General features: G+C 40.7%; 1 protein-coding gene across 10 annotated transcripts in view; it reads right to left on the bottom strand.

Annotated features, from left to right (window-relative positions):
- Positions 1-26,294, bottom strand: part of UTRN (utrophin) — a 556,684-nt gene that overhangs the window by 469,724 nt on the left and 60,666 nt on the right. For 4 of the 10 annotated variants that reach the window (XM_005211003.5, XM_010808645.4, XM_010808646.4 and 1 more), the window contains exon 1: positions 23,287-23,402. The exons of the other annotated variants lie outside the window; for them this stretch is intronic. In XM_005211003.5, the coding sequence (XP_005211060.1) occupies positions 23,287-23,380 (94 nt within the window). In that variant the 5' untranslated portion in view covers positions 23,381-23,402. Of the gene's footprint in view, positions 1-23,286; positions 23,403-26,294 lie in introns of those variants that run through there. 10 annotated transcript variants of the gene reach the window in all.

The following is a 26,294-nucleotide window of genomic DNA, read 5'->3' as shown; positions in this document are numbered from 1 at the left end:
GGAAGATAGTTGAGGACAGAGGAGGCTGGCATGCTGCAGTTCCTGGGGTTGCAAAGAGTCAGAGATGACTGACATTGCACACATGCAATGTGATACAGATAAGTAGATGTTATCTACTTATCTGCAACATTTCTTCGTCATTCATCCTTGCCAGTGAATCACAAACTTGGAAATATAAAATCAGAAGTAATGATATCAACACAAAGCAGGAAGCGCAAAGCTATAGCTGTCTAAGCTTCTAGCCCTCCTTGGGCAAAATATACTTGCCCAAGGAGATCAGCAGCTACTAACAAAGCCCACACAAACTACATCAAAAGAATGAAATTTGGCCTCAGAGCCTCTTTTTATCTTTCAAGGGAAAAATAACTAGGAAAAAAAACACAAAAGAGAGTGCAAAGACGACACAGATCACAATCGAAGCAGTTTCTGCAGGTATTGGCTGAGCTCCTAAACCAGAATCCAACACTGAACTTGCAACAGCAGGGAACAGTCATTCACACACAAGTTCTTTCAATCACAGTTACATCCAGGAGAAGGTTGAGCTCAGCTTTTGGCAGCAGAATCTTAAATACTTAAAACCATGAAGTGAGCTTTGCCATAACTCAAGTTAATTCTTCAGCAGAGCCAAGACATTCCCAAGCTACCAACTCCAGTGTCCAGATCCTCCATCCCTCTCTCGATGTACTACAAGCAGAACTATCCACCCTCCTATTTGCATCCTAAAGATTTTTGAAAGATTTAAGTTCTTCCGATCACAAGTCCTGCACACACAACATCTCCAAACATTACCCAATGCCTTCAAAGTCATGCAAAGTTATCTCTATTAAACAGTGCAAAGTAACCTACTTCACATGGCATTTGGCACACCTGCCTATAGTCACCCCCTACTCATTGGTGCCCTCTGCCTGGAAATTCTCCTCCAGCCCAGTACCCCCATCAGTGTTCATATCAGCTGGTAATCTGTCTTTCAAGAAGCCTTTGACAGATTTTCTCCCTCTATCCAGCTCTATACTCCACCCCCACCTTTTGTTTTTTGAGTTTTTGTGGGGTTTTTTTCTTTTTGGTTGTGCTGTGTCTTCGTTGCTGCACATGGGCTTTCTCTAGTTGTGGAGAGAGGGGGCTACTCTCTAGTTTTGATGCACAGACTTCTCGTTGCAGTGACTTCTCTCATTGCGGAACACAGGATCTAGCCACGCAGACTTCAGTAGTTGCAGCACATGGGCCTCACTGCTCCTCGGCAGGTGGAATCCTCCTAGACCAGGGATCGAACCCATGTCCCCTGCACCCACCAAGTGGATTTCCATCCACTGTACCACCAGGGAAGTCCCACTCCCACCTTTTGAATTCACATTGTATTTTATTCATTACTTATAACAAAACAATTGGGGGATTTTGAAAATTAGTAATATTATGAAAGTGTTAGTCACTCAGCCGTGCCTGACTCTTTGTGACCCCATGGACTGCAGCCCACCAATTTCCTCTGTGCATGGAATTCTCCAGGCAAAAATACTGGAGTCAGTTGCCATTCCCTTCTCCAGGAGATCTTCCCAACCCAGGGATCGAACCCAGGTCTCCCACATTACAGGCAGATTATTTCCATCTGAGCCACCAAGGAATCCCTAAAATATATACATATACATGGCCTATACACACACACACACATTATATATATCCATAATCCACATATTATATATCCATGCCTATGTTGATCTCCCCTCCTAATGAGATTCTTAATTCCCTGAAGGAAGAAATTTTCTTATTCCCTGGCCTCTCTCACATGGTTCCTTACACACCATAAATATACAATAAGAAATCACCCAATATATCCTTAGGGGAAAGAGAAAAGTCTTGATCATTAAGAAGAAATTAAGAGTTAGCCATGTAAGAAAATTTCTTTAACAGGGGTAATTCAATTCCAACAGAATTATAATGTTTGGGGTGAGGGGAGCTTTGTTGTGTTCTGTTTAATGTAATGAGTAGTTTTTATCTCTGCCCATCTGCAGTTATTCCTAGCACACAATCAAATTCCTACCTGCTGACTTACAGCCTAGAAGCTGTCCTGAAAGAGGAGATGTAAGACCAACTGGAAAGCAAGCAAGTAATAACAGGAGGAACAGAATGAAATCAGGCCCACTCACCTCTCAACCATTTTACATCACACCAGTCCTGGGAAGGCCAGGCTCTCAATGCACTGCTTTTCAAATGAATCTGTCCCAAGTATGTAACAGTTATAGCTACGAGATCTTGTGACAACTCACCATAGTAATGGACATGTGTGCATAAACAAACAACTAAGAGCAGGGGCACTTCCATCTCCAATGGATGGAAGTAAAAATGGACTGCCTAATCTCCACCTCACTTCTGATTCCAAAGCCCAGAAAACGCGCAGAAAAGAAAATAAGCGCAAAGCACAGTCCTGGATGATACTGGGTTTCATATCATAATATTTTGTCTGTCTTTAAATTAAAGTAGTAAATTATTATGTGCTACTCTTAAATCATTATGCGTTATTCTTAAATTCTCCTGAAAACATAAAATTCAAAGTGCTAACTACTGAGAAATGATTCAAAATCATATTTCAAAGAGCAAACCAATACAATATCAAACTTTAAAATCAAGCTACTAACAAAGCCAGATCAGATCAGATCAGTCGCTCAGTCGTGTCCTACTCTTTTCGACCCCATGAATCGCAGCACGCCAGGCCTCCCTGTCCATCACCAACTCCCGGAGTTCACTGAGACTCACGTCCATCGAGTCAGTGATGTCATCCAGCCATGTCATCCTCTGTCGTCCCCTTCTCCTCCTGCCCCCAATCCCTGCCAGCATCAGAGTCTTTTCCAATGAGTCAACTCTTCGCATGAGGTGGCCAAAGTATTGGAGTTTCAGCTTTAGTATCAGTCCTTCCAGTCAACATCCAGGGCTGATCTCCTTTAGAATGGACTGGTTGGATTTCCTTGAAGTCCAAGGGACTCTCAAGAGTCTTCTCCAACACCACAGTTGATAGCATCAATTCCTCAGCGCTCAGCCTTCTTCACAGTCCAACTCTCACATCCATACATGACCACAGGAAAAACCATAGCCTTGACTAGACAAACCTTTGTTAGCAAAGTAATGTCTCTGCTTTTGAGTAGACATACCTATAACTAATTCTTCACCATATTTCTATTCTGAACAACTTGCACACAGTAGGTCCTCAAATGCACCTTTATTTCAAAGTGTTACAGTGCAAACTCAGCTTCATAAGTCATCATCCATCCTAAGGCTCTAATGATCCGTTCACCTAACTAAAATCAACTTTCCCATCATATAAAGAACAACCTTTTATCTTTTTTTTTCTTTTTTCTCTGCCTTGCTTCAAAAACTATCCAGGTGTAAATGCAGACCTATTCTCCATATCTTGGCAAAGCTTACTTTGAACAAGCAATTTCTCATGACCTTCAAGTCTGTTTTCAACAATGAAATCATTTGGCACTACATCCTATTCAGTTATTAATCACAAACAACAAAGGAAGAACTTTCACATGAAAAATGTAAAACCTATGTGAGCCAACATTCACTATGGGTCACTCTGGGTCACGTTCATAACTAAGGTCACTGAAGCCCTTGGAATGACCTCAGCCTTTTAGAATACATTCAACATTGTGCTGGCGAGGAAACAGCCCAGTTCTGTGACTTCTAGATAAGTACTTCTCAAGGTCTGCATGGGGAAGAGGGTGTGCTGACAGACAGTGGCTGGGTGATGGGCAGACGGGAGGGTGTCGGGAGGGGCAGAGATGCAGGTGCCTCTGTGTGTGCTAAGCACTTCCCCTCCCTGGGTGGGCTCTTTCTAGGGGGAAAATTTCTACCCCATCTAGGGTACCCACACCAGGACCTCAGTATTCTGACTCCACCCATTTAAAGAAACAGAGTCATTGCTTTCTGACCAAATTTGACTTTTTGAAAATCACCTCCAGTGAGTTGATTTTTTTTTAATTAATGAAGCAAATATTTTACTCCTTTTCTCTGTTTCCATTACTATTTCTATCCCTATTATTAATTTGGACTTTGTTTTTATACTTTAAATTTTAGTAAGGCAGTGGCAGCATAATGAAAAAAAAAATCCCTGGAATCAAGTTGAGCCTCTAATTTAAAAGGCCCTTCTTTATCACCTGTCCCTTTTAGGATCTGTAAATAAACTCATCTGGTTTTCCCCTCAATTCCTTGATGCTTTTAACTCAAACATAGCCCTCCAGACTAAGCCTGAAATAGAAATTAATATTGCCCCACCTGCAGCAAAGGAGATGCAGACATAGAGAACAGACTTGTAGACACAGTGGAGCAAGGAGAGGGTGGGACGAATCGAGAGGGTAGCATGGAAACATATACACTACCATATGTAAAATAGATAGCCAGTGGGGATTCGCGGTATGACTCAGGGAGCTCACACCAGTGCTCTATGACAACCCAGAGGTGTGGGATGGGGTGGGAAGAGGGAGGGGACATATGTATACCTATGGCTGATTCATGTTGATGTTTGGCAGAAACCAACACAATATTATAAAGCAAATATTTCCAAACTAAAAATTAATAATTCTTTTTTTTTAAATATCGCCCTGCCTGACCCAGGACAGATGCAGCTCTTCTTCAGAGAACCAGGGTGGTGGGCCTGGTTGGGCCCATTGAGCAGAGGGAGGCAGACACCTGTCCAGCCACACAAGCTCTAAATGATCTAAGCTGCTACTCTGTGATTTGTGCGGAATGCTGGCCGTAACTTAATGTACTGCAAACTTGTAAAGAATGTATGTAAAGTTTTACATAACAAAAAGTTTTAATTTTTACAAGTAAAAGTATGTACGTTGGTTGACAAGAAAAAAAAATGTTGTTGTTGTTAAGTCACTAAGTCACCTCTGACTCTTTCTGCAACCCCATGGACTGTGTAGCCCACCAGGCTCCTCTGTCCAGGGAATTTTCCAGGTAAGAATATTGGAGTGTGCTGCCATTTTCTTCTCCAGGGAATCTTCACAATCCAAGGACTAAACCTGTGTCTCCTGCATTGGCAAATGGATTCTTTACTGCTGAGCCACCAGGCTATATACATACATACATACATATATATATATATATATATATTGCCCTGCCTGTCAAACTAGCAGAGCTGCAAGCTAAATAGCATTAATAATTAGCTCAAATTCAAGAACAAAATTCAGAGGATAGTAGATGAGGATTTTTTTTCTTTCTAACCTTATTCTCTCTATATATGGAGAAAGTCACAAACTGAAAACCAGCAAGCCCTGGAATCACTCCATGGTGTGAAGGAAGTGGCAGAAAGTCACATTAGGCAGGGGCACAGAAAGCCAACCTACTGTGGCTTTAATCTCACCATGCAGTCCAGAGACTCTTTCCTGGCAGTAGCATAACTAGAATTTTTGCTTGTCCAAATGGTGTCTTCAGCCACTGAAACTAAACTCATCTACCTCCTACACAGTCAAGTCTTTCAAAGATTTCTGTTTTTCTGGTCTGTTTTTTCTCTCCTTCCACCAAGGTCAAAGGAAAAGTTGGCTAACAGCCTAGCCCGCTTTACCCCAGAAGCAGCCCATGAGATAAGGATTCTAGTATAAGATGTTTATTTTGGAGACGACCCCAGGAAACACTGGTAGGAAGAGATGAATGGAGTCAGGAAAGAAAAAGTAGCCAACAAAAGAGTCATTTCAATTATCAGTGAATCTTAGTTCAACAGGGAACTTGGGAGAACCCATATAAAATGCTCATCTCAAAGGTATCTTACCTGAGATTTGCAAGAGAGCTAGGGACTTATACTATAGCAGTCACTGGCTATGAGTTGCTGGGGGCTGGCACTTCCTACCAACCCTGGGTATGAGGTTTTCCAGAAAAGTCAAAGAACGCAGGTGCCTGAACTGGCAACCCCCCTGTGCAACAAAGTGTTGGAACCAGGGGTTACGAGAAGGGCACCCAGGGCCTCTGCTACAGCTAGGATCCAGATTGTTTCCAAAAGGGTAAACCAGAGGCAACCACATTAGATGACACATATCACAGAATACAAGGTTGAGTGCTTTTCCACCAAAATATCCTTCAAAAAAAGAGGATGCCACCTTATATTTAAATCCAGAAAGTTCTCATATTACAGGACACTGTCAATTACTGTGTCTTAATCTGAAACAGTAAAGGACTATTTGGGTAAAACACAGTAATCTGAAAGGACCTCAACAGTGTTCAACTTGGATGCTATTAAAGGTCAAGCAAAGAAACTTGATGCAAGCTTGCTTATTGAGGGTATGACTTTTCAACTTCATATGGCGGATGGCAAACAGCTCAAAAGCAAAAGTGTGGGGAGAAAAGGGGTGTCAGGATGGATAAGCCAGAATCCTCAGATATGACAACACAAATAAAGAAACATAGGCAATGCTTGTCTCGACTAGTAATTACAGGAACTGAAAATAAAACAATATGTGGTACTAACAACTGCATACTGGCTGGATCTCAGAGATACTGACATAATTATACGCAACTGATGGCATTTAACTTAACACAGTCCTTCTGGGGAGTGATATTTAGTCATACAAGTCAGAAACCCTAAAACTAAACCTCTTGTCCCAGAAATTCTGTTTCTAGGAACTTATCAGAAACAAGTTAACTGAAATGAAGAATGGTAGCAAAAAACAATAACAGTAATAACAAATATTTATATAGCACACATTAGAGCAGCGCCCAGCTGTTCTAAATGTTTTATTTCAGGGTTTCCGACTGAGAGCCAATCTGCCTTCTAGGACACACTGGACAATGTCTGGAGACATTTTTGTTTATCACTAGTGGGTAGCGGCCAGAGATGCTGTTAAACATCTACAGAGTACAAGACAGCCCCCCAGCAAAGAATTTTTGTGTATTTGTGTGCTCAGTCACTCAGTTGTGTCCAACTGTTTGTGACCCTTTAGACTGTAGCCCGCCAAGCACCTCCATCCATAAAATTTTTTAGGCAAGAATACTGGAGTGGGTTGCCATTTCCTTCTCCAGGGGATCTTCTCGACCCAAGAATCAAACTTGCGTTTCCTGTGTCTCCTGCATTGCAGGCGGACTGTGTACCACCGAGCCATCAGGGACCCTCCAGCAAAAATGTACCTGGCCCAAAACAGCAATAGTGCCATGGTTGATAAACCCTGCTTTATATCTACTCACTTCTATAATCCACAAGACAATCCTATAGTACTTTCATTACCTTCATTTTACACATCAATGAAGATTATTTTTCAATGCACTGTTACCCATAATGTTGAAAAACTAGTAATAAACTAAATACCAAAAAAAAAAACAGGGAGCTAAATAAATTATATAAAGCCACCCAGTGGAAACATGAAAATTACTTATGAAATATTATAAAACTAAAATAACCAAAACAAAGAGTTAGAAGAGTTATGTAATTACAATCATTTTTAAGATATGAACACAAAGACTAAACGGGAAAATAAGACCTGAAAGGTACTAATGTGCTACGATGGCAGATATAGGAATATTTTTCTTTTCTAACATTCTTTCATATTTCTGTGATATATAAAAGAAAAATTACTCAAAAATGTAGGTAAGAAATCTGGAATTTTCTTTAAAGAATGAAAGTGTTTATGAAATAAGACATTATCTTTTTTTTAACAACACAAAAATTAACAGGCTGAGAAGATAGTTAATATCAAGACATTTAGGAAGAAGGATTTCCATGGAATAGCACCAAATATTAGTTCTCTAAATTCTGAAGTCATAATATTTCTGTTCAGTGTAAGAATAAAGAAGCTAGATTTTATATCTCTTTCTCTTCCCTGGTAACTCAGTTGGTAAAGAATCTGCCTACAGTGCAGGAGACCCAGGTTCAGTCCTGGGTCAGAAAGATTCCCTGGAGAAGGAAATGGCAAACCACTCCAGCATCCTTGCCTGGAAAATCCCATGGACAGAGGAGCCTGGCAGGCTGCAATCCATGGGGTTGCAGAGTTGGGCGTGACTGAGAGACTAACACACACACTGTACCTATTTTATGGCTCACTATCACCTAAAGGGGTTTCCCTGGTGGCTCAGACAGTCAAAATCTGACTGCAATGCAGGAGACCTGGGTTCAATTCCTGGGTCGGAAAGATCACCTAAAGAGAATGGGCAAAAAGAATCAAATTTTAATTCAGCTAAGTTTGAGTCCTATTAGCATCTCTAAGTCCTCTCTGACTCTTTGTGACCCCATGAACTGTAGCCTACCAGGCTCCTCTGTCTATGAAATTCTCCAGGCAAGAATACTGGAGTGGGTTGCCATGCCCTCCTCCAGGGGATCTTCCCAACCCAGGGACCAAATCCGCGTCACCTGCATTGGCAGACACAATTCTTTACTTCTAAGCCACATGGGAAGCCCATAATACTAGTCTTAGTAGTAGTAACATTATTATTGTTGCCATTATTAGCAACATGTATTTAATGCTTCCTTCATGGGTTACTATGTAATCTAACCCCTATAACATCCATATGATGTAAATGCTTCTGCTGCTGCTGCTGCTAAGTCACTTCAGTTGTGCCTGACTCTGTGTGACTCCATAGACAGCAGCCCACCAGGCTCCCCCATCCCTGGGATTCTCCAGGCAACAACACTGAAGTGGGTTGCCATTTCCTTCTCCAAAGCATGAAAGTGAAAAGTGAAAGTGAAGTTGCTCTGTCGGGTCCAACTCCTAGCGAGCCCATGGTCTGCAGCCTACCAGGCTCCTCCATCCATGGGATTTTCCAGGCAAGAGTACTGGAGTGGGGTGCCATTGCCTTCTCCGGTAAATGCTTCTATGGTTCCCATTTTTCAGCAGAGTTCATAAACATTAAAAACTAAGGAACTTGCCCAGGGTGTACAGAGGTAGTAAATGGAGGTACCTGGATTGAAATTCAGATAGTCTGACTCCTCTGAAACCCAATTGCTCCAATCAAAATATAAGTGTGCTTGGGACAAGGTGGGGGTCGGGGGGAAGACAGGCTCTGTCCTTGTTCCTCTCCCTATGGCAATGAACTGACCGTATCTGATACATGGGATGTAAACCTGCCTTTTGAAGTACATATCCTGGGACCTCCGTGGCAGTCCAATGGTTACAACTTTAGCTTCCAATGCAGGGAGTGTGGGTGCGATCCCTGGCTGGGGAGATAAGATCCCTCAGGTCTTGCAGCCAAAAAAATCAAAACATAGGACAGAAACAATATTGTAACAAATTCAATAAAGATTTTAGAAAATGGTTCACATCAAAAAAAAAATCTAAAAAGAAAAAGAAATATATTTCCTAATTTTTCTGAGTAGACCTACCTAACAATGAGTTAACCAACAGGCTCTCACATTTTAAATAATTTTAAATCACTAAAATTAATTTTTATTATTGCAGATTTATATACCATAAATAATTATGATTTTAATTATAATTATAATTTAATTATATTATGATTTTTAAAATCAATCAATATTGACAAATAATTATTTGTGAGGATGCAAAGGAGAAAAAAAATTAGGCTTTCAGAATTTTCATAAGAAGTCCTACAACCAACGAGTCTCACTTGAGGGGATTTCATCTGATCCTGGACCCCTATTGGGATATTCTCCCTCTCACAGATCTGAAGATTAAAATAATAAGTCTATCTATCTCCTTTCAATAGGAAAATGGATACCTAAGACTAAGGAAGAAGGGATGTCTATTTAAACAATTTAAGCATCTGTTTCTAGAACACTGAAGAGGAATGGATAGGAAGGTTAAATATAAAACACTATTTGTAGATATTAAATTATTGGGCTTAAACGTCTCTAGTCGTCTCACCTCCCCAGAGTATTTATTACAAAATGAAGTGGCTGAAAACAAAATGCTGTGATCTTCTGAGATCCCTGAAGCAAAGATTAACTTAACAAATAACAGGGATCAGGACACTAATAACATATCATCATGGGAAACGAGGGGAATTTGGCATGAACCAAAGTGCAGGCTTCTGCCCAGGCTGAGCCACTATCAACTCAAAGCAGGCTACAGGTTGGTGTGAGGAAGGGGGAGAACAACAGATCTTTACATTCCACACCTACAGAAACCTCCAAATTCCACACCTGTGAGCTGTCTTAGTCACCGGCTACAACCTCAGGAAAGGAAAACAGCAGGTGAGGAAAGCAGAAAACCTCCTTTGTGAACAGAGCTGAGATTTCTTCTGCACGTGTCTGACAAACTGAGTAAATATAAAAAAATACAGCCTTAAGAATCCTGATGCGTCTTTCTTAGTTAGCTGAATGCTTTTAACCATCACCAATAACTGAAATGAACACACCAACAACAGCAGCAATAATAGCAAGTATTTAGAAAGAACTTACAGAAGCAGTAATCAGTTCAGTTCAGTTCAGTCGCTCAGTCGTGTCCAACTCTTTGCGACCCCATGAATCACAGCATACCAGGCCTCCCTCTCCATCACCAACTCCCGGAGTTTACCCAAATTCATGTCCATCAAGTCAGTGATAGATGGCTCAAAAAGCTTTCTATCAAGGGTTTACGACCAGGAGCAATCATTCCCCATAGGAGACATTTGACAATGTCTGGAGAAATTTTGGGTAGATTTTAGACATTAGTAGGTGAGCTTCCCCGGAGAAGGCAATGGCAACCCACTCCAGTAGTCTTGCCTAGAAACTCCCATGGATGGAGGAGCTTGGTAGGCTGCAGTCCATGGGGTCGCTAAGAGTCGGATACGACTGAGCGACTTCACTTTCACTTTTCACTTTCATGCATTGGAGAAGAAAATGGCAACCCACTCCAGTGTTCTTGCCTGGAGAATCCCAGGGACAGGGGAGCCTGGTGGGCTGCCGTCTATGGGGTCGCACAGAGTCAGACATGACTGAAGCGACTTAGCAGCAGCAGCAGCTGAGCTTCCCAGGTGAAACTAATGATAAAGAATCTGCCTGCCAATGCAGGAGATGTAAGAGATGCAGGATGGATCTCTGGGTCGAGAAGATTCCCTGGAGGACAAAATGGCATCCAACTACTATATTCTTGCCTGAGAAATCCCATGGACAGAGAAGCCTGGCAAGCTTTAGCCCATGGGGTCAAAAAGAGTTGGACCTGACTGAACATCTGAGCACCAGGACTGACAAATACACTTGCCCACCATTATTCCTTCCAATGGAGAAGGCAATGGCACCCCACTCCAGTACTCTTGCCTGGAAAATCCCAAGGACGGAGGAGCCTGGTAGGCTGCAGTCCATGGGGTCACTAAGAGTCGGACATGACTGAGCAACTTCACTTTCACTTTTCACTTTCATGCACTGGGCAAGGAAATGGCAACCCACTACAGTATTCTTGCCTGGAGAATCCCAGGGATAAGGGAGCCTGGTGGGCTGCCGTCTATGGGGTCACACAGAGTCGGACATGACTGAAGTGACTTAGCAGCATTCCTTCCAATCATTTGGACATCATTCTGACTGGTGAGGACCCAGGCCATCAGTTCAGTTCACTTCAGTTCAGTCATTCAGTCATGTCTGACCCAGGCCATACCAGTTGTTAAATAGTTTTTTAATAGTATACCTCTACCTGGATACACTACAAATTGTTAAAACAAGCCTCATACCTAACAACACCTGAGAGGTCAATAAATATTTTCATTAATACAGAGTGCTTCAGATATATTAACTGAATGTCAGCCTTTGAAAATAACCTTTCCCTTTTCCAGGTCCCAAAAAACCAATGACACCTGAAAAATCTATTGCATAATCTAATTATCATAGGAATTAGCCCACTCGCTTTGTGAATATACTTGCAACTATGACTGCATGCAAGAATTCAAATACAAAAGCCTAACTTAAAGAAAAACGCGGTAGAAGTTATAAATATTGTTTCATCTGTAAATCTACAAACTTTTAATAATAACCCTTAGGGAGGCCTTTAGTTCATGTTATTTAATAATGACTTAATGAATAATAATACATTATTATTGTTCACTAATTGTGACATAGTAAGGGCTTCCCTGGGAATTCAGATGGTAAAGAATCTGCCTGCAATTCGGGAGACCTGGATTCAATCCCTGGGTCAGGAAGATCTCCTAGAGGAGGGCATGGTAACCCACTCTAGTCAGTATTCTTTCCTGGAAAATGCCATGGACAGAGAAGCCTGGCAGGCTACAGTCCAGGGTCACAAAGAGTTGGACATGACTGAGCAACTAAGCAAACACAAATATTACATAGTAATAAAATATATCAACAACAGAGGGAAGGGAACACAGAAAGGGGTATATGAGAATTCCCTGTACCATCTTTGCATTTAATTTCTATAATTGTAAAACTATCCTAAAATAAAATTTGCTTCAAACAAGGTAAAAATATAAATAACAAAGTTACAGTATATTTTTCTGGGCAAGAAAATTTTTAAAAAGCTAATTCTCATATATCCACATTACATTTTCACTCTCACATGCTGTTGATTTACAAAACCATAAAGAAAAATGGTCAAGAATTATCCAGGTGGCTTCTGACTGTGCTGCTGTATTCCACATGCACACCTGCTCTCAAAACACTTCTGACTGGGATTCTATCTCATTCAATGGAGAGGGGGGAAAAAAGCAACTAAAATGTGCCAGGAACTGTGGTAGGTCTGAGGATTCAAAGACAGGAACAAGCCCTGCCTCTAAGCTCAAAGTCTAGAGTTGGGTTCTCCAACAGGCAAAATCACTTGTGGAGATTTTTAAATGTGATAGATCACACTTTCAAAAACGCTGATCTATAACATCTGTAAATGGAAATCAAGAAGAAAAACAAATACCAAGGAAAGATAGGTAATTATCATTTCTAAAGTTTAATAAGTCATCAAACCAAAATATAAATTAGTATGTTCAAATTATGTTTAAAAGCCACCTACTTTATGTGCTGTGCCCTCAGTACATTTATATCATAAATATGGAGTTTATATGTAATCTATAATAAGATCTTGGGGCTTCCCTGGTGGTTCAGATGGTAAAGAATCTGCCTGCAATGTGGGAGATCCAGGTTCAATGAACAGAGGAGCCTGGCAGGCCACAGTCCATGGCGTTGCAGAGTCAGCACACATAACCGAGCACACACACACACATGTAAGATCTTGCCTATTGGAAATATATGTTGAGCTAAACACAGTGAAGTAGGTGGCTCAGTGGTGAAAAAAAATCCACCCAGCAGTGCAGGAGACGTGAGTTCAATCCTGGGTCAGGAAGATCCCCTGGAAAAGGAAATGGCAACCCACTCCAGTATTCTTGCCTGGGAAATCCCATGGGCAGAGAGCCTGGTGGGCTATAGTCCAGGGGGTTGCAGAGAGTCAGACACGACTTAGTGACTGAGCACGATAATACCTGTCATAAATGCTGGGACAGATGAACACTCTAGGGATTGCTGACTTTGATCCTGGTGGGGAAGCTGTGCGAGAAGCAGAGAGGAGGGTAGCCAATCCATACCTGGAAGGCAGGAAAGAATTCCTAGAAAAGATTTACTTGACCAGCCATGAAGTACATTGGTTTTACTCCAATAGCAGAACGAATTTGAGGGACTTCCCTAGTGGTCCGGTATTTAAGAATCTGCCTGCCAATGCAGGGGACACAGGTTTGATCCCTGGTCAGGGAAGATTCCACATGGCATGGGGCAAGTGGGCCCCTGTGCTGCAACTACTGAGCCCATGCTCTAGAGCCTGTGCAATTAGAAGCCCACACACTGCAACTAGAGAGTAACCCCTGCTTGCCGCAACTACAGAGAGCCTATGTGCAGTAACAAAAATTCAGTGCAGCCAAAAATAAATAAACAAATAAATACATTTTTAAAAAATAAAATAAATAGTTGTAGGATGGGAGAAAAAAAAAAAAGAATGAAAGAACTTGAGGACACACTGCTCAGAGCAGGGAAGGCTCCGTACCAAGAATATTTACAGCTTCCGAAAGTAAGTGAACACTGGCTGCAAAGTACTGACCCTCTGCAGCTGGAAACCAGCAACACAGATTAGCCTAACCCAGGCCATCCAGGGTCAGAGAAGGGGGCTTTGTTCATTTGAATTCAAGTGGCTTCCCTGGTAGCTCAGAGGGTAAAGAATCTGCCTGCAAAGCAAGAGACCTGGTTTTGATCCCTGGGTCGGGAAGATCCCCTGGAGAAGGGAATGGCTACCCACTCCAGTCTTCTTGCTGGGAGAATTCCATGGACAAAGGAGCTTGGAGAGCTACAGTCCACGGAATCCCAAAGAGTCAGACCCAACTGAGTGACTAACACTAACCCAGACAAAATATGCAAAGAGGACTTTAGAGCCTGAAAGGATGCTGCAGAAAACCATCCTGCCTCCTCTCACTTGCATGGTCATCTCACTGCGAGAGCTTTTTCACGTGCTAATAGTTTTTTCAATTTAGCCTATGTGAATAGCAAAATATTTGCGTCATACGGACTCTTGTTGCTTGGCTTTGACATTTCTTTGCTCTTTACTTTTTTGTCTTCTCTATGATTAGCCTGCCAATAGGCCTGTCTCATGATTGTCAGTGTTTCTATTTTTAGCAGCCCTCAGGCCCCCTACCTTTCAAATTTACTTTCAAACTGAATATCATAGTCTGAGTTAAGGAAACAGTCACTAAAATGAGGGCCTAAGACCCATAAGGAAAGCTGAGCACGGAAGAATTGATGCTTTTGAACTGTGGTGTTGGGGAAAACTCTTGAGAGTCCCTTGGACTGCAAAGAGATCAAACCAGTCAGTCATAAAAGAAATCAGTCCTGAATATTCATTGGAAGGACTGATGCTGAAGCTGAAGATCCAATCCTTTGGCCACCTGATGCAAAGAACTGACTCCTTGGAAAAGACTCTGATGCTGGGAAAGACTGAGGGCAGGAGGAGAAGGGGAAGACAGAGGATGAGATGGTTGGATGGCATCCCCAACTCCATGGACATGTGTTTGAGCAAGCTCTGGGAGTTGGTGATGGACGGGGAAGCCTGGTGTGCTGCAGTCCATGGGGTCGCAAAGAGTTGGACATGACTGAGCAACTGAACTGAACGGAAGACACTTCACTGATGTCCCCATCTGCACAGTGGTGATGTCCCTCAACATTTATGTGCAGCCTGCAGGGCACACAGCGGTCCTGGAATGCCAGTGAGAAGAATCATTTAGTTCAAACCCTGACTTAAAACACCCAGTGAGACTTATCTGGTGGTCTAGAGGCTAAGACTCTGAGCTCTCAACGCAGGGGGCCCAGGTTCTATCCCTGGTCAGGAAACTAGATCCTGCATGTCACAACGAATATCCCACATGTTGCAACTAAGACCTGGTACAGTCAAATAAATTAGTCAAACAAACAAACAAAAGCACTCAGCAATTACAACAGGACTCAGAAAACAGCAGGTCTCCATAAGTATTCTCTGAATCATTTATTTTGGGCTCTTTTTTTTTCTTATCTCTTATTCTTAACCATGTGTAGCTGGGATGAGATTGACAGAAAACTGAACACTACTCCAGGTAAGAATCAAGGATGAGAAAAATAAAATTAGAAACTTACAGGGAAATCAATGCTTACTTTCTTCCTAACACAAATCCAATATGATAAGAATTATTCATCATAAAACACCAGACAAATATTACCTAACTGACTGACTTTCAAATTATGGGAAATAAATGTCAATTCTTTATTACAGTAATCAAGAAGGAGATTTACCTTCAACACCATTCTTTTTTATTTAGATTTTATTACTTTGAGAAATTCTGCAGCATAAGGCCTAGCAACAAATTCAGTAAATACACAGGACTTTTTTTAAGGATGCTCAGTTAATTCAGCCACAGACAATTCAACCACAACATAAAGCATAGGATTTTTCTTGTAACAGCAAAAGAAATGGATAGGAAGTAGCTGGATGGATAAAAAGGATCCAGTGGGACACAGAGGAAAATGAGAACAGCTTTCTCAACCCACTTGCAAAATATCCATAACTTATCAGCTTAAAGTCCATTACGATGAAATCCACCATGATTTTTTAAATGAATGTGAGTAAAGATGGAATATAATCTTTATTTTAAAGAATCCACATGGTCAGGGATAAAATATAGTAAGTATTTCATTTCATGATTTTTTTTCCTTCTCCAAATGTCCCATAAATCAGTGGACCTGAAAATACACACAAACTTTAATTTTCCTTTGCCTGCTATAATACTAGTTATTCAGAGTTCGACAATAAATATTTGTTAACAACTAACTAAACAGTTATCAGAGTACTGTCAGATACCAGACTGCATGGGTAGGTCAGGGTTATCTAGGGAGCAAATGTACCTGACGGGGAAATATATTTCTTCCGTCAAACACAATCCAGGAGCTTCTAACACCAGAAAGAGAGTTATTGCCTGAAAGTCAAAGCAGAAATTAAAAGCACAGAATCCAGGAGTCAAACTAGAAAACAGGCCAAGTCAAAAGCCTGGAGACTCGCTATGGCAGCAGGTACCTAGCTGGTGGCTGGAGGGCTGGACCAGAAGCCTGTGTTGGTGTGTCAAGAGGAGCTGTTTCTCAGAAGGTCATGTGAATAGCTATCAGAGGAGGCACTCCCACTGATGATATATGAAGACTTCGTGCAAGATACCTATCTCAAAACTTCAGTGTAGCCCAGCCTCTAACAGTATCCCGATCAATGGCATTAAACTGAAATCTATCACGCTTCCAGACCATCACAACAGTTTTCCTCTATTTGGAGAAATGGTCCTCTCTACAGACTATACAAAGCTTTCTATATAATAGGCACCAAAAGGCAAACAGGTCACATGGCACAGATTCACATGGGAAGCTGTGCACCCTTTCCCTTTGCTTGCCTTGCTTGCCCGCAAACAATACAAACCTTTCTGAACAAATGAAAGTGAACTTTGAAACTAGCAAAACATTTCAGGCACCCTGCCACAGATACTCTCTAAGCAACTGCAGGCCGTGTGCCACCCTGCATAGCTTGAAATTTCTTGCCACGTACTGGATCTGTGGTTAAATGAGCCCAGCAGAGAATTACAGCTTTGATGCTTTGATGTGAAAAATCACTAACAGATCTTGATTGAAGGATGAGAAGAAGCTGGTAAATTTTCAGTATGATGGTGTATGTGGGCCTCACTGAAGCCAATATTATCTTCATTTAGCATCTAAACTGTATTTTTTTCCATTAACTTAAAAAGCTCTACTATAATCTTTCCTGCAATTTACCAAGTAATGTCCAAGAGATCTTACATGCATACACTTTTTTTAAACTTTTTCATTATATATTTTTATTTTTGGCTCTCCTGGGTCTTCACTGTTGCTTGGGCTTTTCTCCTGTTTCGGTGAACGGGGGGTACTCTCTAGTTGCGGCCCTTGTGCTTCAACTGTGGTGGCTTCTCCTTTTGCAGACCACAGGCTCTAGGGCTCACAGGCTTCAATAGTTGTGGCTCCCAGGCTCTAGAGCACAGGCTCAGTGGTTGTGGTGCATAGGCTTAGTTGCTCGGAGGCATGCGGTATCTTCCCAGATCAGGGTTCGAACCCATGTCTCTTGTATTGGCAGGCAGATTCTTTACCATTGAGTCACCAGGGAAGCCCTTACATGCATACACTTTTAAAGACTTGGAACAGCTCCACTATCTCCATTTTGCAAAAAAGGAAACTAAGACTCGGGATGCAACATAGCTGGGATTCAACCATGCAATTCCAAGTCCAGATCCTTTCTGATAACTCTAACATGTTCCATAAATTGCACAGAACATGGGCTATTGTAAAAATAATCCTGGGATTCACCATCGCTATGAAAATAAGTTATCAGGATGTGAAAATGTAATAAAATAGTGAAGGCACCTAAATAATTACCAGTCTCAAGGGCTCCTAAATAATTATCAGCCTCAGCACAGATTGGGATGATGACAGCTTCCACAGCTGAAAGAGAACAAGAAAACACAGAGCCCAAGTCCAAAGACACAAACTTCTGTCCCAGAGACCCAGAAATCAGGTTTGCCTTTTAGATTGGAAGTTAAGCATCTTAAAACTCAATTCAAGTAAGTCATCCAAAATTTGCCATTTTGCATTAATTTCCTTTGAAATCAGTAGAGGTTTAAAAGTCACGGATCCAAACACCGTGGGGGTGGGGTTGGGGGGGAGCAATGCATAAAAAGGCAATTCGTTGAAGAATTTGCCCAAAGAGCCAACAAATATATGCAGAGTTCAATTTCACACACAAACACAATGCAAGTCCAAACAAATATATACTAGTTTTCATCTTTCTCCCTTTTGTAGATGGCAGTTTAACAGTGAAAGCATATTTGCCCCAGAAATTACCCAAATGAACTAAATTATATGTACACAGGTCATTATTGTTAATATTTTTTAAATGGGATACACTATGGCCAGATGGTTTCAACTTCAGTTTAAAAAAGAAAAAGTGTGCTTGTAGGAATTTAGACCTAAAAGTATACACTTGTACAGTCACAAAAAGAAAAGTTGTGGCAGGACAAACAAAACAATGATATGGGGGGAGAGAGGAACTGGAAATGTGCCACTTTGTATAATTTTAATACTGCATTGAATTTTTTAAGAAGGGATCTGATTATTTAAATATATCACTAAAAATTAGATTTAGGATCAAAAATGTACTTCAATAAACAGAGTGAGAAAGTGAAAGTCACTCAACTGTGTCCAACTCTTTGTGACCCCATGGACTAAAGCCTGCAAGGCTCCTCTGTCCATGGGATTCTCCAGGCAAGAACACTGGAGTGGGTTGCCATTTATCTTTCCTACCCAGGGAGCGAACCCAGGTCTCCTGCACTGCAGGCCGATTCTTTATCATCTGAGCCAATGCTTCATTAACTTGAGAGTAACCCCACAGAGAGGGCCACACTAATTCCCATCCAGCTCACAATCCAAATTTCAACACTTTCTGGTTTAGACAGAAAGTTTCTAAGCTGTGTTCCTTTAGCTCTGGACTAAAATTTCACTTTGTCACAATGGTAGGACTGGGCTATGACTCATCTTCCTCTGCCAAACAATGAAAGTTCTAGTTCAGTGGGAAAAAACTACTTGAGCTGCCAGTTCATTGAACTGTTCAAATCAAGGTCAAAATATGGCAGCAGGGGTGAGGGAGTCACCAAGCCCAAATCCCATCTAATTCTCACACCAGTCTATCAGTGGCCCTCCAACCAAATCCTAAATTTGCCAACAATTAGAGTAGGAAGCACCTGGTGCCCTCTAACTAGGGTCAAAGAATCGTAGTGAAACATGAAACCAGGACCCATGTCATAACCATACCTTTCAAGTAATGCCAAGGAAAACCACAACTAAAAAGATGACAGAGTGTACAGCGTCAGCTTAAATACATTTTAAGTGCCATACAAACACAATATTTGATTTTCCATTCCTATATTGTAGGTAGCAGGCAAAGTTTATTATCAACTGTCTATACATATTTTTACAGAACTTACTATTCCTTTTATTTACCTGGAACTGTTACTACAGCTTGCAAGGTGCTTTAAAACGTTACCTAATTATTCGTGATCAAAATCACCTGGGGGATGCTACTGATTGGGGATCCATCTCAGAAGTTCCACGACTTACACATTGATGGCACAGGCAACTGAGATACAGGTCCCCTTCCTCAAACAACTCTTCATTACCGTGTTAATTACACTTCTCATTTCCCCCCAAAATGCTTCAGTTTCAAACAACTCACTCCATCTACCCTTCACCCAACTGAACAATTATTTTTCTCTCAAGCCTCGGCAAATTACATTCCACCTGCCCTCCCTAACCACTAACTCATTTTCTTTATAAACATTAAGATCAGCTAAAATTTCACAAGCCCTGAGAAACTCCCTCAGACAAACCTCACTGCACTCTGACCACTCTAAATACTCATACAGCCTTTATATTCATACAGCCAATGGGTGGGTCAGGCAGCCACTAATTCCTGGCAAAGATAATCACACTTCTTCCTTTAAAACTAACCCTGGCACCCAGAACCTCCCTGTAGTGTCCACAACGGGCCCCACCTCCATATTCAGACAGACACAGACACCCCAGCCCCTGATGACATTCTTATTCCAAAGTTCTCCACTTGCCTTGCTTCATGAAGACACTACCATCTAGGAGCTCTGTCTCTTCAGAGTCGTCTGTTCAGTGCACTCCGAGTTGGCCTATTCCCCAGTGATCTTCCAAGAGCTTCTTCCCAATGACAGCCATCTTCAGACAGACCACAGTCTCATGTAACACACTCTTCTCCATCAGCTCAAACCAGGAGGTCCGGTCCTCATATAGCCTCATCCAGCTCAGAGGAATTTGTTCATCCACCCATTCCTCAAGCAGAACCTGAGACTCCGCATGAGTTGAGTATGGAAGGACAGCATAAGCTTCCTTCTTGCCCTTCTGGAGCTTTCAGTCTAACAGGGAACCATACACTCCCCCATATGCTTCCATCTTGAATCCCCATCAGAATCACTTGGCCAGCTTTTGAACAGTTAGAGTCAAGGCCTCAGTCTCATTATATCAGGATTCCAGGTGTGGGGCTCCAGCACGCTGGTGATTCTAACGTGCAGCCAAGGTTGAGAATATGTGAACCCATTCAAAACGACTGACACAGAGTTCTGTCAGCCTGAAGAGAAAGCAGGAAGGATGGCAAGAAAAGCGAGGCCTCCCAGAAGTGGCTTCCTGAGCAGACCTAAACTATCTGTGCATCGGTAGCTGCCTACAACTCCAAGTAATTTTTTATTTCACACCTTCAAGCCTTTTTTTATTAAACTTATTCTCCTTCAATTAGATTATTTGTTAACATTTGGGCATTTGTACACAGACATCAAGATTAAGAAAAGGAAAAGGAAATATTTTAAATATTTTAAAATGTAATGATTCTATACCAAAGATAGATAGATACAGATAATCAGGTTTCAACTTACTGAGAGGCAAACACACTAAATTAGAGTTGCACATTTTAGAAGATAACACAGGGCAAAAGGATGGGCAGTTTCAAAAATAACACTGAAAGGCTTATTTTCAACAAATATCTATTTCAATTTATTCCATTTTATTACTTGTTTTATTACTCCTTTTAGGTTCTGCAAAAGTCATTTGAAACCTCAACCCCAGTAACATCAACAGTTTAATGCAAAACACTTATGGTTTCACTCTTTCCACCTTCCTTGAGGTCTGTAAATAAAGGATTCACCCCAAAGTTTAATCTATTATGGAGACTGCTTGAAGATCAAAAATAGCTACATATTGCAATGGAATATGCCATCCATAAACATGTACTTTTTTATACCTTTATTTACAAAATCACTATCCTGTAGATATAAGAGATATCTTATAAGATATAAGATATATAAGATATAAGATATATATATATAAGATATCTTATAAGATATAAGAGAGCTATCCTGTAGATATAATAAAATAGTAAATTAATAACAGCCAATAAGAAAAGAACCTAGGCCCTTGCAAATCATATACACACTAATCTTCTATTTTTATTAAAATAATGTGCCCTAAAATATATATATATATTTTTTAATGCTTTATAATGGCACCCCACTCCAGTACTCTTGCCTGGAAAATCCCATGGATGGAGGAGCCTGGTGGGCTGCAGTCTATGGGGTCGCTCAGAGTCAGACACGACTGAGCGACTTCACTTTCACTTTTCACTTTCATGCACTGGAGAAGGAAATGGCAACCCATTCCAGTACTCTTGCCTGGAAAATCCCATGGATGGAGGAGCCTGGTGGGCTGCAGTCCATGGAGTCGCTAAGAGTCGGACACGACTGATCGACTTCACTTTGACTTTTCACTTTCATGCATTGGGGAAGGAAATGGCAACCCACTCCAGTGTTCTTGCCTGGAGAATCCCAGGGACAGGGGAGCCTGGTGGGCTGCCGTCTCAGGGGTCGCACAGAGTCGGACGCGACTGAAGCGACTTCGCAGCAGCAGCGAAGCCTTTGGACTGATCACAGGGTAGGAAATAATGCTATCTGAATGAATGAGAATTCATATTTAAAGCTGAAGCCTACCCATATAAAAGTGTGCTTATTATTTAAAAGTTTATTTGAATTTTTTTTTCTAATTATCTTCCTATTTCTGAGACCCTTGGTAGCAAGATATTACTGTGCAGACTAGCAGGCGATGAGGATTATTCGTGCTGGGAAAAGGAAGAGAATTAAGTGAAAGTCAAGAGAGATATTTGAAAGACTACAAGCTGCAATGCTGCTCTTATACCTGAGGTTTTAATTCAGGTTTCTGACAGATATTTTAATTTTCTGTTGAGACCACACAGTTCTTTAAATAAGAGAGAAAAGTAACAGCCAACAAAGTGAATTATAGCATGCTGATCTCTTATAACACTTGGCCAAGAAGCCAAATTTGCTAAGAAAACATGGGCTCCTCCAATCATTCTAGTTGAGAATTCACTCCAGGGAGAGGATGCCTCCCAGCATTTACCACCACATTCACATGGAGTTAGGAAGGAAAACTAGAGGGAAAGAGTAACTCCAAAAGAAAGAAAGCCATTTTTAAAAAAATTCTAGCCAGTCTAAAAGTTGTTCCATACTAACAACATTCAAACATGATATGTAAGGTCAAATATTACACATCACTTGAGTGTTTTATTTTTTTTCTCAGAAAGCTTATTGGACCAGAACATGAATATATAGATTAAACAAGATATGGACATTAGAACTAATCAACAAATCTAGGTCCCCCTGGAAGTAAACTCCAGCGACAGAAAAGTGCATGATCACATCTAACATGAAGTTTCGAGTCTGAGTTCTTCTGTACAAGACAGCCTAAACACAAAACCCCTCCATTTACAATCCGCCCAAAAGTACAATGTCTGATTCTCCCCTTAATCGGCTCTGAATCACTTTTAAAAGTAAAATACATTTTTAGTCAGCACAGTAAATCAAGTACAATAAACACTATCACTACACAACCGCACAAAGGAAACTTTCTCTATAGGACAGAAAATAGTCAACGCATAATAAGCTAGTTCGAAAATACACGAAGCACGTTTGTCACAATAAATATATGGTTCCTTGTGTACTTTTTTTCCAAGAAGCCAAGAACTGGAAAATCATCGCATTCTGAAGAAAAGATGAAACCCCACAATGCTGGTCTCGACTCCTCAGACTCTACAACAGATGCGACATCAGGAAGAACTTGCCGGGGTGTTCCCATCCCCAGCTTGGTCCTGCCTCCAGCGGCTCTGTTACTTAACACACTGGGTTCAGTAAGTGACTGAGAGAGCCCTGCCTTTGCTGACATCCTCTTTTCAAAACCTCACGGGAGGGAGGGCAGGGAGTCAGGCAAGCTGACAAACTTACCTGGTAAATGCTTGCCAGACTGGCGAGCTGCGTGTCCTGGCACATCAAATCTGTACTTTTTCCAACGAAACGCGGTGGCCGCCGGGCCGCTCATCACCTACATTTGCTTAAGTGACGAGGAAAAAGATGCAGAGGAAGTGGATTTTAACAGAAGCAGCCTGCGAACTGCACACTGGGATGTCCTGTTTCGCCGTGGCTTTTATTTTTCCCATGAGAGGATCTGACTAAAACCTAACTGAATCTCCTCTAAATACCAGACAGGATGTTACACTTCGCAGTTAGTGAAAATTCCTTAGGTCATTTTCTGTCACTGTTCTTTTAATTGTCACAAAGGAGGGCCTTTGAATGTTTCTGATCCACTACAAAGAGATTATAACTTTGCTTCCTGTTTTTGACAGCGTCAGCTGATAAGGACACCTCCACCCACCTCCTTACCCACATGCATATAAATAGAGGCGTTTGCCCTGGGTATACAACTGGACCGGAGAGTTTGGTTATATATTAACTCTACTTCAAAGCATAAATTGAACTTGTTATTTCACTTCAATATGCATATACACCTTGGGAAAAATGGAACTCAAAAGAATTTCTTCTTCATTCCTTAGAGATCGCTATTATGGAAAAAAATACATTCAACCACACAGAATCATAAGATCAGAGGTAACAGTTTTGACTCATATTTTCCAGCCTGTTCTATCTTGTGTATTTGCCTCGCTCTTTTATTATCACAGAACACAGACGTCAGGTGGCTCAGTGGTAAAGAATCAATGCTGGAGTCACGAGTTCAATCCCTGGGTCGGGAAGATCCCAGGGAGAAGAAAATGGCAGCCCACTCTAGTATTCTTGCCCAGAAAACCCCATGGACAGAGGAGCCTGATGGGCTACAGTCCATGGGGTTGCAAAAGAGCTGGACACAACTTAGCAACACAACAACAACATACAGATATCATCCACACACACACAACAGCAAGGAAAATCATGACCCATATTGCCTCATGGGCTTCTTTATTCCTGTTTAACTCTTTTTTTCTCTCCTGCTTCAAAACAGAAACTTTCGACTTATAAGCAAAGATTTTCATAACTTAGGTTCTCTTGTCAGGATACACAGAGATTTAAATCAGAAGGCATCTCTCTTCCTGCTACTGGCTGAGATACAGTCAGTCCTTGCCCCACTCTCTTCTTATCTCTATTTTCTAGACTAGAAACCATATGCCTGGCAAAACACCCTCTCTAAGCCTCAATATCCAAACCTGTAAAATGAGAGTAGAGACCTCACCTGTCTCGTGGGATTGTAGTGAAAGAGTGAAAAGCACAATGCTATAGATTAGGTCACATGGTCAAAGCCGGATTTTTTTTTTTTTTTGTAACAGCTTTATTTAGATATAATTCACACAGCATGCAATTAACACATTTAAAGTATATAATTCAGTGGTTATTAGTATATTCACAGAGTTATGTATTCATCACACAATCAATTTTAGAACATTTTCATCACCCCGAAAAGCACTCAAGCTCCATCTTCTCTCTGCACTGCCCCCAATTCTAGTCAACCATGAAAATCTAATTTCAATCACTTTAGATTTGCCTCTCCTGAGCATTTCACATAAATGAAATCATAGAATATGTAGTCCTTTATGACTGACTTGTTTTACTTAGCATAATGTTTTCAAAGTTTCATTCATGCTGTAGTATGTCAGCATATCATTTTGTTTTACCGCTGAATAATCTTCCTTGTATGAATATCCTACATTTTATTGATTCACTTATCAATTGGCAGACATTTGGGTTGTCTTTACCTTTCAGCTAACATGAATAATACTGCTATGAGCATTCATATACAAATTTTTATATCAACATATGTTTTTATTTCTCTTGAGTATAAATACCCAGGAGTAGCATTACTGGATCATATAATAGGATTCTACAGTTAACCTTTGGAAGAACTGCCAGACAGCTTTCCAAAGTAGCTGCACCATCTTCCATTCCTTCACTAGCAGTACATGAAGGATAAAATTCTCTCTATCCTCACCAACACCTGTTTTTATCTAGTTTTTATTTTATTTTTTTTATTATAGCCACCCTAGTGAGTGTAAAGTGACATATCATCAGGGCTTGATATACATTTCCCTGATGGTTGTCGAAGCCCAAATACAAAAATATATTTCAACATTTTAATCTGGTATAACATACCATCTAAATACTGCTGGTGTTCAAATTACATCTCTAAGCAAGAGGCTGCTAAAGCAGTTGGTTTATCTTCCCCTACCCAAGGGCTGCTTATGAAAACTTACTAAATTCTAAATCAGTTGTTTCCACATGTCTTTCTGTATTTGTCTTCTTTCTAAATAGAAACAGTCTCAAATAAAGCAGCCTTTTATAAGTGAATAACCATAATTATTTATAGGAAGAAATTTTAGACAAGATTTGATTTAAGATTAAGGTTATTACAAAATTTTAAGGAAGCCAAGAGGAACAAGTCAGGATTCTAGACACTACCGATGTTTTTCCCTTTTCTCTAAAAAATGTGATATTGAGAGGATAGTAATTATTCTAATTCAAAGGGATTATCCAATAAAATTCAAAGAGATTATCTAATCCAAAATTCAAAACATATAATCCAATCTAACTTGAGGGATTATCATCTTTTCTAATTTGAAGTCTTTATCTAATCTAACTCATTCAAAGAGATGTTCATTTTTTTCAGATTTCTGATGTTTGAAAAAATTCATGTACAATGAAATGAATTATCTTATTCCTAAAACATTCTATTTTAAATTATTTTTAATGCCTTAAAAAATTAAAAAGAATAAAGTCTACATAAAACACAAGAAAGAAAATACAAAAAGGCTACAAGCTTTAAAAAAATAACAACTTTCCCCCTGTTTTTCAGTATAAGGCCTCAGGCCCCACAAGATGTATTAATAATATGATTCATTCATCTTCTAAGAAATTTTCCATGTCCCAAGGCTGCACTATGCAATCCACTGTTTTCGTTATTTCTTGGCATA

Source organism: Bos taurus, chromosome 9, assembly GCF_002263795.3.
Source record: "Bos taurus isolate L1 Dominette 01449 registration number 42190680 breed Hereford chromosome 9, ARS-UCD2.0, whole genome shotgun sequence".
NCBI classification, from domain to species: Eukaryota; Metazoa; Chordata; class Mammalia; order Artiodactyla; family Bovidae; genus Bos; species Bos taurus.
This window is presented reverse-complemented; position numbering and strand designations above follow the sequence as displayed.